General features: G+C 36.8%; 1 protein-coding gene across 1 annotated transcript; it reads left to right on the top strand.

Annotated features, from left to right (window-relative positions):
• The first annotated feature begins 26 nt into the window (after positions 1–26).
• On the top strand, positions 27–13,007 carry CPSF2 (cleavage and polyadenylation specific factor 2). Its single transcript, XM_054276121.1, has 15 exons — positions 27–93; positions 618–803; positions 2,314–2,473; positions 2,556–2,661; positions 4,091–4,220; positions 4,546–4,661; positions 5,231–5,418; positions 5,825–6,115; positions 7,149–7,249; positions 7,594–7,794; positions 8,398–8,550; positions 9,092–9,317; positions 11,004–11,303; positions 12,259–12,393; positions 12,529–13,007. Exons 2-15 carry the CDS (start codon positions 655–657, stop codon positions 12,619–12,621), a joined length of 2,349 nt encoding a protein of 782 aa, XP_054132096.1. The 5' UTR covers positions 27–93; positions 618–654; the 3' UTR covers positions 12,622–13,007.
• Positions 13,008–13,960: the final 953 nt, after the last annotated feature.

Genomic DNA, 13,960 nt, shown 5'->3' on the forward strand with positions numbered 1-13,960 from the left:
CGCCCGCTGCCCTTCCGCCGGCTGCTCCGCCTCCCCGCCGCCCGCAAGATGGCGGCGAGCGCGGCGCGGGCTGGGGGTGGTTGAGGGCGGCAGGTATCGGCTCTTTCACCGTCCTCCTCTGCCCCTCGTTCTCCGCGGCTCGGACTGGAGTGGGCGCAGGGCTCGTCCCCATCACCCCGTCCCCGCCCGGCGAGAGGCCAGGCCCGAGCGCAGCCCGGGCGCCGGGGCCCGGCGGGCTCTGGAGTCCCGGAGCCCCCGGCCCGGCCCGCGCTGGGTCCCTGCTTGGGCAGGGCCTGGCTCTGAGGGGCCGCGGCCCTGGATGTGCCATCTCTGGGTGCCCCCATCCAGCTCCGTGGAGCTGCTGCTAACTGCGCTGCTCCTAGGGATCATTTTTCGAATTATCCTTAATATATATTGTAGAAAATTAACTCCAACTCTTTCTAATAAGACCTGCAAGAGTAGAATGTTAATATCTGAGACCTAACTGGTATCGAGCAGCTGTGTTGAACAGTATTAACACCGTTAGCCTGCATATTTTGAGGAATATGTGAAGCTAGATCTAAGTAAATGGAATTTTTCTTTGTGTCAGTCAACGAAACATTTTGTCCTCCATTCAGATAAGTCATTTTGGAGATTAAACAGTTGGAGAGGAAAATGACATCGATTATCAAGTTGACTACCCTCTCGGGGGTGCAGGAGGAATCTGCCCTCTGCTATCTTTTGCAAGTAGATGAGTTTCGTTTTCTTTTGGACTGTGGCTGGGATGAAAACTTTTCTATGGATATTATTGACTCTCTGAGGAAGTAAGTAGTTCAGTTCATGCACCTGTTTTTAAAATAGGCCTCGGTCTGTCTTGAAAGTTTTCAAAATTCCATGCAGTGGTATAATGTGTGGTGTTGCTAAATGAAAAATTGTTCTTTTTTTTTGGTTTTGTTTAGTGTATATTTTACATGAAGGGAATCACACTGCTGAAACATTTCCTGCAAAAACTTGGGATTTTTTCCTTGTCAGGCCAGTGAGTTGTGTCTTGTAACTGTAATTCTCAAACTGTTCAGTTTTTGTTTTGGCTTGGATGATTTGTTTGTTTTTTATTGTCATAAATGTGATACAGTTTAGGGGAGACTGACCTTCACTCTCAGCTAATTTAGAACAGTTAACTAAGTTTTAAATAGGAGAGGAAGCCTTCCTGCATGTAGGCTGAATACAAAGCAGTTCAACTCTTGGCTCTTGTTTCAAGTTGAATAGAATGTCAGGAAAACATCTTCTGTCAGCACACCAGCCCTGCAAAGGGAAAAAACCCTCCAAACCAAAATCTGTCCAGACTTCTCTATTGAACTTTTTTAGGTGTACAGCAAGGAGCTGTGCTGATTGCCAAGTTAGGACTGAAACATGGAAATTTGGGAAAGAAACTGAGCTTTTTGATACTAGTTCTGTAGCATTGACACACTTGCAGTGTTTAAAATCTTTTAAGTGAGGATTGTTAGGTACTGAGGATAATTTATGAAATTTTTCAAGTGTCTTATCTCAAAGTGATTTGATAAAATTCCTTTTTCATAACAGCCATTGAGAAGAATGTGTGTGTTCCACTTACTATGCAAGGGAACAAAAAACTGTCAGTCCAGCTTGTATTTTCATTTGTTACATGTGTTTTATGCCCTCAAGCTTTTCAGTTGTGATATGTAGAAAGGTTTTAGTCTGATTTCTAATTTTATACAACACTTTGTAAGGGAAAAAAAAATGGTTTTAAGAGTAATGAAATCCCCCAAACTCATGTGCTACTTTTCTTAAATGATATGTTTGCTATTTTCTGTATTTAAGATATATATTTTGATTTGATCAGAAAATATTGAAATATATTTTGCTTTATCTTTTATCAGTTGAAGGATTGTTGTATCTTTGGTTCTTCTACTTGGTTGAGCTCATCAGAAGAGAAGTTGTTGTCTGTTTTGGGGTGTATGAGCAATTTGTAGCAAATCTGTACTGATAATGTTCTTGGTCCCTCAGTTAATTTACTTTCTGGTGGCCACTTATATACTAAGGTCTTTCTCATCAGGAGTTTGATGTGAAAATGTCTTCAGATCTTAAAGTAATGCTTTCTGAAATCACTTGTTGTTGTGTTTTTAAGTACTTGAACATTAGGAAACACCTGTAAGTTTTAATTATGATTTTTAAAACTGTTCCAGTTCTTGAAGAGTTTAAGTTTCATTGTTTGGCATTCAGACTGTGTATGTATTCTCAAAACAGCCCTAGCAGGGGATACACAGAACCATACAGAACTCCTTCCAATGGCTTTTGTTGGCCCTCTTTTTACAGGCATGTACACCAGGTTGATGCTGTTCTCCTTTCCCACCCTGACCCTCTACACCTTGGTGCACTTCCATATGCAGTTGGAAAAATGGGATTGAATTGTGCCATTTATGCAACTATTCCTGTATATAAAATGGGACAGATGTTTATGTATGATCTCTACCAGGTATGTTCAAGTTGATGCTTTCACACACAACATCTTTGATGGTGGAGTGTTTGAATTCTCTCTGCTTCTTTGTTTGTTTTAGTCCCGCCACAACACTGAAGATTTCACACTCTTTACATTGGATGATGTAGATGCAGCCTTTGATAAGATACAACAGCTGAAGTTTTCTCAGATTGTGAACTTAAAAGGTAAAGTTGTCACCAAAACCTCAAGAAATTACTTTTAGTGAAAGGCAACAGAGCAGTTACAAGTTAAAGTAACTTTTGTAAAGGGACTGAGTTCTGAAATGCTGTGTGTTTTGCAGTGCTGAATTCATAAGCTTCATGTCAGTCTGTATCAATTGCAATTGTATCTAGACATGGATAGAACTTTCACTTAATGAGGAGGAGGTCATGCCAAACAGTGTTTAGCTATTTGTTTGTCTTTTGTGTTTTTGTAACTTCTCTTGGAATTTACTGATGTCTATTAAAAGTATTTACTTACTTCTAGCAGCCGATACTCAGAGCTGGAAAGTACAAGCACAAGGGAAAGCTTTGCAGAGCAGAGATGAAGTTGCAGCATGTGGAGGATTTAATGGGGAGATCTTCAGTGACTCACTCATACTCAGTGTAGTGTATTGCTGGGACCTGTGACAATCAGCAGCTTTCCACTTGTGTTGAATGTAAAGATCAGAATAAAATAAAACTCTCTTCTTGAACAGAGACACATAGAGGCTGACCACCAGCAGTTTGTCTCTGAGGTGCAGTATTTTACAGGTTCATGAATAGTGCTGCCAAAAGACTTCTTATTTGGAAAACAGAAAGAGGATGTTGGCCTTGAAAGACTGTTGGTCCCTTTTTGAGATAGTTGTAGCAGGGCTTTGTCTGCCCTGGCAATTCTTACATCTAAAGAGCAATTTTATCATACAACTTTTTCAAACCAACCAACTTTTATATTTAATGGAGATGATTTGAAAAGACTCAATGGAGACTTTTAAGAAGATAATATATGTTTAATTATTAATTATTATTGTGCATTTAATGCAGCAGAGTCAATGAGTAATGGTTGTGGGTAGTCTCATTTTAACCTGATGTATATACAGGGAGCAACAGTGCATTTGAAAAATGCATCAGATGCTGAAAAGTTCTGTCATCCCTGACTGCAGCACATGAACACCTTTTCTGCTGTGTTTAACTTGTGTGTTTGTCATTCTGGAAAGCTTCCAGACTGTGTAATTTATGTAAGTTCTCCTAAGTACCTCAAAAGTGAATGCTATAGTAAACATGAAGTGTTGCCCCAGAGAGGATCCTGGCTTGCATCATTGTGATATGTTTTTATATAAATTACTGTTGTTTATGTCCATAGTTACAGCAGCTCTGAGTGTCAGTGGGAGGTGGAGAGAAGAATTGATCTTTGCTTTAGTTTCTTTATTCTGGAGGAAGGATAAAAGTGAATTACAAAATATTTTGACATTACTGCTTAGATGGGAAGGACAGATATTACTGCTTTTTCATACTTCATTTGACTTTTTCTCTCAGTAGTAATTTGGGTATTCAGTTGTTTAAAGTTACTATGTCTTGCTCAGAGTACTGGATTTTAATATGTGCAATCTACCTAAAATACTGAAAACCTTTGTAGGTAAAGGACATGGTTTGTCAATCACACCATTGCCAGCTGGTCACATGATAGGAGGCACAATTTGGAAGATTGTCAAGGATGGGGAGGAAGAAATTGTTTATGCCGTTGATTTCAACCACAAGAGGGAGATGTAAGTTCAACATGGAAATGTACAGTTCTTAGCTGTTAGCTGTGCATCATTTAGTGGGTGATAAAGAGGTGTGGAAGCAGAAGTGCATTTCCAGTTCTAATAAGATCACTAATTTCATTTGCATCCAGATTAATCAGTTTGAAGCAAGCATTAGCTCTGGGTTTCTTTATTCCATTTGTTTTATTTATTTGTAAATGTGAAGCAGGAAGCATTCAGCAGCTGAGGAGTTTTGTTTCTGTACATGCAAATATCTGGAATCTAGCTGCCTTTTTTTTTCTTATTAAATAGAAATGCAAAAAAGTGAGATTTTTCCTTTTTTCCACAGCCATCTGAATGGATGTTCCTTGGAAATGTTGAGCAGGCCTTCATTGCTTATTACAGATTCATTTAATGCTACTTATGTACAACCCAGGAGGAAGCAAAGGGATGAACAGCTGCTGAGTATGTATTGTTTGGGCTTCAAAAATATCAGTAATGGGATTTATTAGCCACTATAAATTATTTTTCTATGAGAAATTAATTAGCATTTAAACTTAAGAACCCTTATTAAAATGTAACAAGTTTTGAATTACTCTTTTCTGATGATACTGATCTTGTGAGTTAAATGTTTTCTTAACAACAATGAACTGTATTTGGAAACATTGTATTTTACCCAGTATCCTTAAATCTCTTCAAAGATTTTTAAATTACCTTCCTCAGCACTTTCTTTTTTTAAACTCCATTTTCTGTTGATTTTTAATTTAAAAAAACCCCAAAACAAACGAACAAAATAAAAAATACCAAGGCAGAGAGATCTTCAGAGCTACTGAGAAAACTCCAGCTCCCTTTAATTTTGGTGGAAGTGTGGATTTGGATCTCTTTTGAAGTTTCATTTGTTTCTGTGTTCAGTATACTTTTGGATATGATTGCTAGTGTGACATAACAAAAAAAAAGATTCAGCCACACCACAAACCTTCTAACTTTGGTTCAAAGTGTAAGCAGGTTTTTGTTTTGTTTTTAATTGTTCCTAGCTAATGTTTTGGAGACATTACGAGGTGATGGAAATGTGTTAATAGCTGTGGATACAGCAGGCAGAGTTCTGGAACTTGCTCAGCTTCTTGATCAGATCTGGAGAACAAAAGATGCAGGATTGGGAGTCTACTCTCTTGCACTTTTGAATAATGTCAGCTACAATGTAGTGGAGTTCTCTAAATCACAGGTTTGATTTTAAAATCCAGTTATGAAGAGTAATGGAAATTTATGCAAAAGCTTTTCTTTTTAATGGTAAAAATTGGCAAAATACTGGGTGAATGTCCTTATTCTGTAGTGCATGTTTGTGTCTCAGCTTTTTTGATCAAGTAACACAGTGTCCAGTTGTGACAGTGTGTATGTTTCTTGATACTGATGTCTGTCTTTATGATAAGACTTGTTAGCATAGTTTGTAGTTGTTAAAAAAGAGAACGTAAAGTACTTGTTTCAGTGTTGGTTATGCTCAACATTATTTCTACACCTGCTGAGAAATACTGCAGTAATCCTGGGCATATTGTATCCTGTACTTCATATGAAGCTTGTGCTGTTGAACAACTTGTAATTGTATAGATAAGTTTGTCTAATATGTATTTTAGGTGGAATGGATGAGTGACAAGTTGATGAGGTGCTTTGAAGACAAGAGAAACAACCCTTTCCAGTTCCGCCATCTCTCCTTATGCCACAGTCTGTCTGATCTGGCTCGAGTGCCTAGCCCTAAAGTTGTTCTTGCCAGTCAGCCTGACTTGGAGTGTGGGTTTTCTAGAGATCTTTTCATTCAGTGGTGTCAGGATTCCAAAAACTCTATCATTTTAACTTATCGCACTACACCTGGAACATTAGCACGATTCCTGATTGATAATCCTTCTGAAAAAGTTATAGATATTGAGGTAAGAGTTGTCTCTGTAGCTCCAGGTTCTTATTGTGGGCAAAACTGAACATGGTTTCCCTTTTGATCTTCTGGAAATGCTTCTAGTGGTGGAGAAAAACCTGAAATCAGTATGTTGCATATTTATCAGATTGTGGGTAAATTTACATAAAAATAGGTCTCCTACTGAGAACTGCAAATTCTTTTCACGGCATGGCAAAATTAATAGAGCTGAGCGTGAAATTCCTTTTAAATATTTATTCTTAGGCAACTCATTCCTTTGTGTTTCTACAATAATAGAAGCACAGAAAAAAGTCTGCTTGCAGCTGACATACAGATCACTACATGTGATGGGTTAGTCTTGCTGAAAATTCTCCTGGTTTGGATGAGAGGAGAATCAAGTTAAATTAGTATAATATATCCCAACAGGATTAGAAGGATAAGCAAATGCTGGAAATTAGGAAATAATTAATTGATATTCATGCTTTCAAATTGTTTTCAATAATCTGTGCACCTGTGTCTACTTCTTTCTGGTGCACATTGTTAATTTATGGAAGTCCCCTGTGATTGCAGTGATAATTTCAGCACTGATGATGCAGCTTTTTTTTTGGTTTTAAATTGGATTGAAATAATTGAATTATACTATTAGATTATTACTAGAATTCAGTTTATTCAAAGTGAACTGTACTCAGAAGACAAGAAACAAAATCTACCATTGTTTGGCCAGCTAGTATGACTTTGCTAGCTTCTTCTGGTTTGATGTTAATAATAGAAAAACAAAAAAACCACTGCTCATCTAAGTGTATTTGCCTTCACTTATTTTTGGAAAGCTTAATTGATTTTAATATTTTTAGAAATGCTTTCATTTAAAGTAGACTGTACAAGTTGACACTATCATGATGTCAAGGTACCACATTTTTGCCATAAAAATGTGACATACAATTTATACTTGCCCTTGGTGCCCAAGGACAAATATTCTTGTCAGCAGCATATAGGAGAAGTATTAAAGTTGTGCCAGCTACTCACAATAACATTAATTTTAATTCCATCTGCAGTTGAGAAAACGTGTCAAATTGGAAGGAAAAGAACTTGAGGAATACCTGGAAAAGGAAAAACTAAAGAAAGAGGCAGCTAAGAAGTTAGAGCAGTCTAAAGAGTAAGTATGTTGCTCATACTGCTGTTATGATCAGAGTTGGGATTTCTGTGTGATTATTCTGCTCCTTCAACTCTTTTCAGGCCTAAATGAGAATTAGAGTTTCAGTGGCCTTGTCTGAGGGCCCTGAGCAATCAGGAGGGATTGTCTTTAATGTGTTGCCCTGATAGGCCCAGTTTCATCTGCCATTTAACTGTGAGCTCTTTCTCAGATACATAAACTGCCCATGGCCTTGGTTACTGTTATGCCAACTGTTATTTTCTGGTCAGTGTGTTTATGTAATATGAAACCTGAAGAAAAAAAAAAAAAAAGAAGAAGTGCTAGGTGTTTTTGGAATGTCATTTCAGGGCAGATATTGATTCCAGTGATGAGAGTGATGCTGAAGAGGATATTGACCAGCCAACTTTACATAAGACCAAACATGATTTGATGATGAAAGGTGAAGGTAGCCGGAAAGGAAGCTTCTTCAAACAGGCAAAAAAATCTTATCCAATGTTTCCAGCTCCTGAAGAAAGAATTAAATGGGATGAATATGGTGAAATTATCAAGTATGTGGTGGTAATGTACACTAACATAGTAGCTATGAAATAATCAAAACCTAGAAGGAATTAAATTCACCATTCTGTCTCTTTTGCAGCATTGCTATATGCTCTTCAAACTGCTTAGTCTTAGAGAAAGCTTATGATAAGGATTGAAGCTGCAGAGTGCTGATCTTTGATCTGTGTTCACACCTCTCAGGATGTATTTTCACTCCAGGCTTTTTTTAAAATATTTGGAGATAGAAGATTTTAAATTATTTTAACCTCACTTTCTTCTGCTTTAAATTTCGCTTAATGTTAAATTTGCGAGGTGAGAAAACACTATTCATCCTAACAAAGTTCAGTGATATTTGTCAGCTTTGCATAAGGAATACTTGCTAGAAATCCCCAATTTGCTAGTATTTCCTAAGTTATTCAAGTTCTTTTTTAAGATAGGACGGTCATACTTTCCAAATCAGCTCTGTTCAAGTACAGAAATATTTGGCAGGTGTTGTTGTTGCTGGCAATAGCAGTTACAAAAAAATCTTAGTAGTAATAATCAGCACTGTTTGTTTTTATATTAGATAGTGCTTTGGTTTTACTCTAAAAAGCAAAATACCTTTCATTCTTTAGACCTGAGGATTTTCTAGTTCCAGAGCTTCAAGCAACAGAAGAAGAAAAAAGCAAATTAGAGTCTGGTTTGACAAATGGAGAGGAGCCTATGGACCAGGATTTATCAGATGTTCCTACCAAGTGTATTTCTGCAACAGAATCCATGGAAATTAAGTGAGTGACTTTGTTTTTCTCAGTTCTACTGGAACAGTGGCATGGGTACCGTGCAAATTAGGCAAAAGCCTAGCTTGGATTTAAGAAAGTGGGAAAGGACTTGATTTTTGTTTATTTTTTTCCCCAAGCTAAGTTGTATTTTACTAGTCTTTCTGGGAGTGCAGAACAGTCTTGTGGTTCCCTACTCTTAAAAAGTTTGGTTTGTTTCCTGTCTTATGGAGACAACTGGAAGAGATAGATGAAATTATACAATAGTATGTTAACATTGATGCTTAAGTATGTTTGTTAAAAGGATAACATATTCAAGTATGCTTATTTCCTGGATAACTTATTTTTTTGATAACTATGTAAGTGAATTTTGTGAATGTATAGTGTTAAATACACACATGCTAATATTTGATGATCCATAATATACCTTGTGCTGACAGCTTTTGTTGATGTACAATAATTAAAAAATATCTTAATGAAGTATTTTGGAACACTCAAAGTTTTAATCTTTTAAACTGAAACATATTATTCTTGGGTTTTTCATTCAAACTAGAGCCAGAGTTACATACATTGACTATGAAGGACGTTCAGATGGGGACTCAATTAAAAAAATTATTAACCAAATGAAACCAAGACAACTGGTGATTGTCCATGGCCCACCTGAGGCCAGTCAGGACCTTGCAGAATGTTGCAGAGCTTTTGGTGGAAAAGATATAAAAGTTTACATGCCCAAACTTCATGAAACTGTAGATGCTACAAGTGAAACACACATTTACCAGGTAAGGCACTGGAATTTTTTAGTTGTGTAACTACTGTGGACTGTAGTAGAGCTGTATGAGCAGAATGTAATTTGCCCTCTGTTCTTGGGAGAGGAGAAGTGATACCACCTGTGAGTTCAATTAGTTTTGTGTGTTCAAGGCATTAGTTGTGTTTTTCTGTGTTTAGATAAGCATTCTGCTGAGGCTTATTATTCATAAGCATTTGAAAGCTTGAATGGGATATCAGTGGGTTTTTTACCTGAAGTGCAAAAGGCAATTTTGCATGTTTGTGTCCATGGGGGCATCAGTTTGCTTTATTGAAGTATTTACAAATTTATAATGCCTATATTTAGAATAGCATTGTATACTAGCTGCAATTCAGGATTCTCTTTGGAATCTCAAATGGAGCCTTAAAGAGCTAGAATAAAAAAATGCTTCGTACTTAAATAGTACCTAAGAGTGAACATGTAAAATTAGGAGCAAGTTAATGATAAAAACAAATTAGATACCCATACCCCCCAAAAACTTAATGTGCTGATTCTTGGAAAGTAAGGTTATGATCATGTATTGCTGTATGTTAGCCATGAAAATTAAATTCAATATATTAAGTTCTAAATAAGAAAGCTGGAATAGCTTGTGTGAATTATGTGAAAATTGTGTATGCTCCCAATTTAATTTTTGAAATTGTTTAGAGGGAATTGTCTCACAGTTTTTGTAGTAGTCCTTTATTCCTTTGTTCTTTTAAAGTTAATAGAAAAACATTGGTAGAATTGTTGAAAGAGGTGCTTCTGTTTCTTTCTAGAGAAAAATCTGTTATCCTATAGAAAGTAGAAAATTCCAGTTATTAAAAACCATCCAGTTATGGCAGCCTTGAAACAGCATGTTTTGTGCATGGGGTTTGTTGGTTGTTGGGATGTTTTTGTTTGTTTTTTTAGGCTGTGAGAGTTGCTAGTGTGTAAGAAATGACCCAGGAGCAGTGCAGTGGCAATGTTGAATTTGAAAATAATAGATGTGAGTGAAGTGTCAGTGTCACAGTGTCATTTGAGTGGGCTGTGCTGCACAAGGGTGGGTAGCTGGTGGTTCTTTCACATGGCTGCAGCCTTGATTGCACTGTGGGAATCATGGACCTCCTAATGTGGATAACAATCTCTGAGAGTAGAGCTTTATTTAAAGGATTAAAGTCCCAGAGTCCACCAGAGGAATCAGGGTAAGGGCACTTAAAATTCTCATATTTACAACATTTTTTCTTACAATAAAATAGAAATTATAATTTTTTGGAGAGTTGAAATTTTGAACTATTTGTCAGTAACCTAAATGTATCTATAGAAACTTCCTCTGAATTTGCCAAGACCAGCTGAGGAATAACTTGGCTGCAAAAAAGGTTTCTGGTTTTTAAAAGGAAATTATTGCTCTTGCTGTAAATTTAAGTTAAGTTTGCAGTTCAATAGGTTCTTTTTTTAATTTGAGCCAAGATGAGAAAGGTGTTGATCTCTGCTGCTTTTTAAGTTGTGATATGAGTGTTACATAAATTAAATTTTAAAGTATCTTGTCTTAGTGATACCAGCTCCATCCTTTCTCTTCATTAGAGTGCATGAATCAAACCAACTGGAAAGATGGTGAAGAGAAACTTGCTGATCTTTAAGGCTTGAAGTAAGACCTCTGTATTTTCCATAAAACTAACAGTACTTTTATTTTTGTGCAACCCAGGTCAGGTTGAAAGATTCTCTTGTCAGCTCTCTTCAGTTCTGTAAAGCCAAGGACGCTGAGCTGGCTTGGATAGATGGTGTTCTGGACATGAGGGTTTCAAAGGTGGATACTGGAGTTATTTTGGAAGAGGGAGAGTTGAGGGAAGATGAAGACTTAGAGATGCAAGTGGATGTGCCTTCTTCAGACTCCAGTGTGATTGCACAACAGAAGGCCATGAAAAGCCTCTTTGGTGACGATGACAAGGAGATGTGTGAGGAGAGTGAGATCATTCCTACTTTGGAACCTCTGCCACCTCATGAGGTACAGAAATGATAATGATGCTGCTCTGCATTTCTTTTGTTAAGACCTCTGTATTAATTTGTCTTTTTCTAGTGCTTAGAGATTGATACTGTGATCTTACTCAAATGAAAGCCTAACTGAAACTGGATTTTCATGTTTAGGTTTCTCTTTGTTAAACCTGGTGCTGGTTTTGTTCAGCTTTTGTGCTTTTCAGTGAGGATGATCTTTTGCATCCATTAACAGTGCCATATATTTATGAAATAAGATTTTAGTTAGTGTGTGTCATATCTGTAATTAGTACATGCAGATAGAGAAATCAGTTGGTGTTAGTCACGTCAGGATTTTATTACGTTTTGTTGATGCCATGGAAGATACTTTATATGCTTGAGATACAGATCTTTGACGTTCATACATCTGCTTCTATAGTAGTGATTTGAGAATTTATTAAATTTATCTTTTCTATAAATTTACCATAGCTTTTAAAATACTTTGCCTTTTAGGAGATAACTATTTTATCTTTCTGTTGAATTATTCCAGTATGTTTTAATCCTAGAGATGCTTTTTAAGATTATCTGTTTCACAGTCCTAAATGTAGTCTGTTCTGGGAGCTAGAGAATTGTGGAGACAGCTCCCAGGTCTGTTCAGATTCATGGCAACCATCACAGCACGCTGTACTGATCAGCAGTACAGCTCACTGCAGCTTGGTCCCTAGCATAGCATGGCTTGGAAGAGGGATCTTCATTGTAGCTTTGTGTTTGTCTTCAATATGGGAGCCAAGAAAAACCTTTTGCTTTTTGTGATGGGCAACTTTTAAGGCTTTTCTGTCCTGAAGGTGTATTGCTGCAGGTGAACAGAAATAGAACCAATTTAGAGTCCTGTAGTCTTGGCCTCACTGCTGCCAACGCAGTAATGAGATCTTTGGAAAAAATGGAAGGTGTTAAATAGCAGCAGTAAAATTATGTGTGTTGTTTTGAAGGTTCTTGGGCATCAGTCTGTGTTTATGAATGAGCCAAGACTGTCTGACTTCAAGCAGGTTCTCTTGAGGGAAGGTATACAAGCTGAATTTGTTGGAGGAGTGCTTGTGTGCAACAACCTGGTGGCTGTCCGCAGGGTAGGTGTTCTGTGTTTTCATCTCTTTGGAAAATAATATATATTATTTTAGTAATAAATAAAATATTATTTTAGTAATAAAAGAACTTTCTAATTAATGTAAAGATAATCAATTGAAACATGTCTTTTGTTTCAGACTGAAACAGGGCGTATTGGATTGGAAGGCTGCCTCTGCCAGGACTTCTATAGGATAAGAGACCTTTTATACGAGCAGTATGCTATTGTCTAAGAAAAGTGCTGCAAAGGTGTTTTCACTTGAACTTCTACAGACAAAGGAGGTTTCTCCCAGTTCTGACTTTTTGTAGTTTTCTAATTTATACAGGGAAATCTAATTCACAAAGATCACTTAGCTGCCATGAACCTGTGAGTAACTGCTACTGTTGTTCATAAATCTGTTGGTACATTCCATGTAGTTGACTCTTAAACTGTTACAACTTGGCATCTCCCACATAACACATTATAAATGAGTTTATGACTATGAACGCTTCTCAGGAGAGGTTCAATTTGTCAGGGCATGTTTTGGTTTCACAGATTTCCTGTCAAAGAGTACGAAACATGTAAAAGTCATTCTTTTGTTCTAAAATAAGATTGGATAAAGAGCTTTGGTTTCTTTGGTTTTGTTCAGTTTCTGTGAGGTTGTTTTTTGGTTTTGGTTTCAGTTGCTTAGGGTTTTTTTAAGTAAGTTTGATTTAGGGAACAGTCTCAAGTATCTCCCTCTTTTGTTTTTAAATTGGGTTTAGTTGAAGTACATTATTAACAGCCCACTTAAAGCTAGACTGCTTAAAGTTACCCCAGTGTTAACCTGGCTGCATCTTAATGCTGTATCTCTTCCATCTTACTGATTTGTTCTGAAACAGCATTTCATATTGTAATCTGCAGGATAAAAAAATTACTTGGGCAATTACTCTAAGAAGATTGGATTATATTTTCAGGTAGTTTAAAATGCAGTAATTATGCTTCAGAGTAACTTCTGTGCAACATTACAGAATTTGTAACTCCTAGCTCTTGCAAAATTATGCCAATTATAAAAACTTTTCTAAGTTCTGATTTTAATACTTTTCAAAGCCTAAAGCCTTTATCCATGCACTGCTGTTTGTTCAGAGTGACATGAGCCATGTTCAGGAAGATCTTTTCTCTTGAAATCTGTTCATGTAATGTATTTAATGATTTTGTACCATGTTCTGTTCTAGATGACAGTAAGACTTATTGTAGCTGCTGATGCTAGGGATTTACCTTACCTTTTAGGTAAGGATAAACACATCATTGAGTTCATTAATTTCTCAGAAATTAAGTTATGAAAACGAATGGCCTCTCAAGTTTATTTAATCCTTTTTTCCCCTATCCGTGTATGAAACACCAGCTTTGGCAGTGGAGGGTTGTTTGCTTTTTACATAAAACAGTGTAATATATGCTCTTTGTGTGTGTGCTTAAATAAAACCTTCTGAAAAAGTGGCAAAAAATAGCCCTGTGGGCTATGAATGGAAAGATAATTTACTTTGCAGTTCATTCTCAACAAAAAAATTCTCTCCGATCTACAGATTATTCTGTTTAAAATAATAGATTAAAAG

Source organism: Melozone crissalis, unplaced genomic scaffold (genome assembly GCF_028551555.1).
Source record: "Melozone crissalis strain CALT ecotype California unplaced genomic scaffold, PUWL_Pcris_2 ptg000018l_1, whole genome shotgun sequence".
NCBI lineage: Eukaryota > Metazoa > Chordata > Aves > Passeriformes > Passerellidae > Melozone > Melozone crissalis.

What these genes read in the sequence shown, in the direction of transcription:
- CPSF2 (XM_054276121.1), top strand. Translation starts at nt 655, where the DNA reads ATGACATCGATTATCAAGTTGACTACCCTCTCGGGGGTGCAGGAGGAA. An exon ending in TTATGTATGATCTCTACCAG is followed by an intron (nt 2,474 to 2,555) that starts GTATGTTCAAGT and finishes TGTTTGTTTTAG; the next exon opens with TCCCGCCACAACACTGAAGA. An exon ending in GTGAAACACACATTTACCAG is followed by an intron (nt 9,318 to 11,003) that starts GTAAGGCACTGG and finishes TGTGCAACCCAG; the next exon opens with GTCAGGTTGAAAGATTCTCT.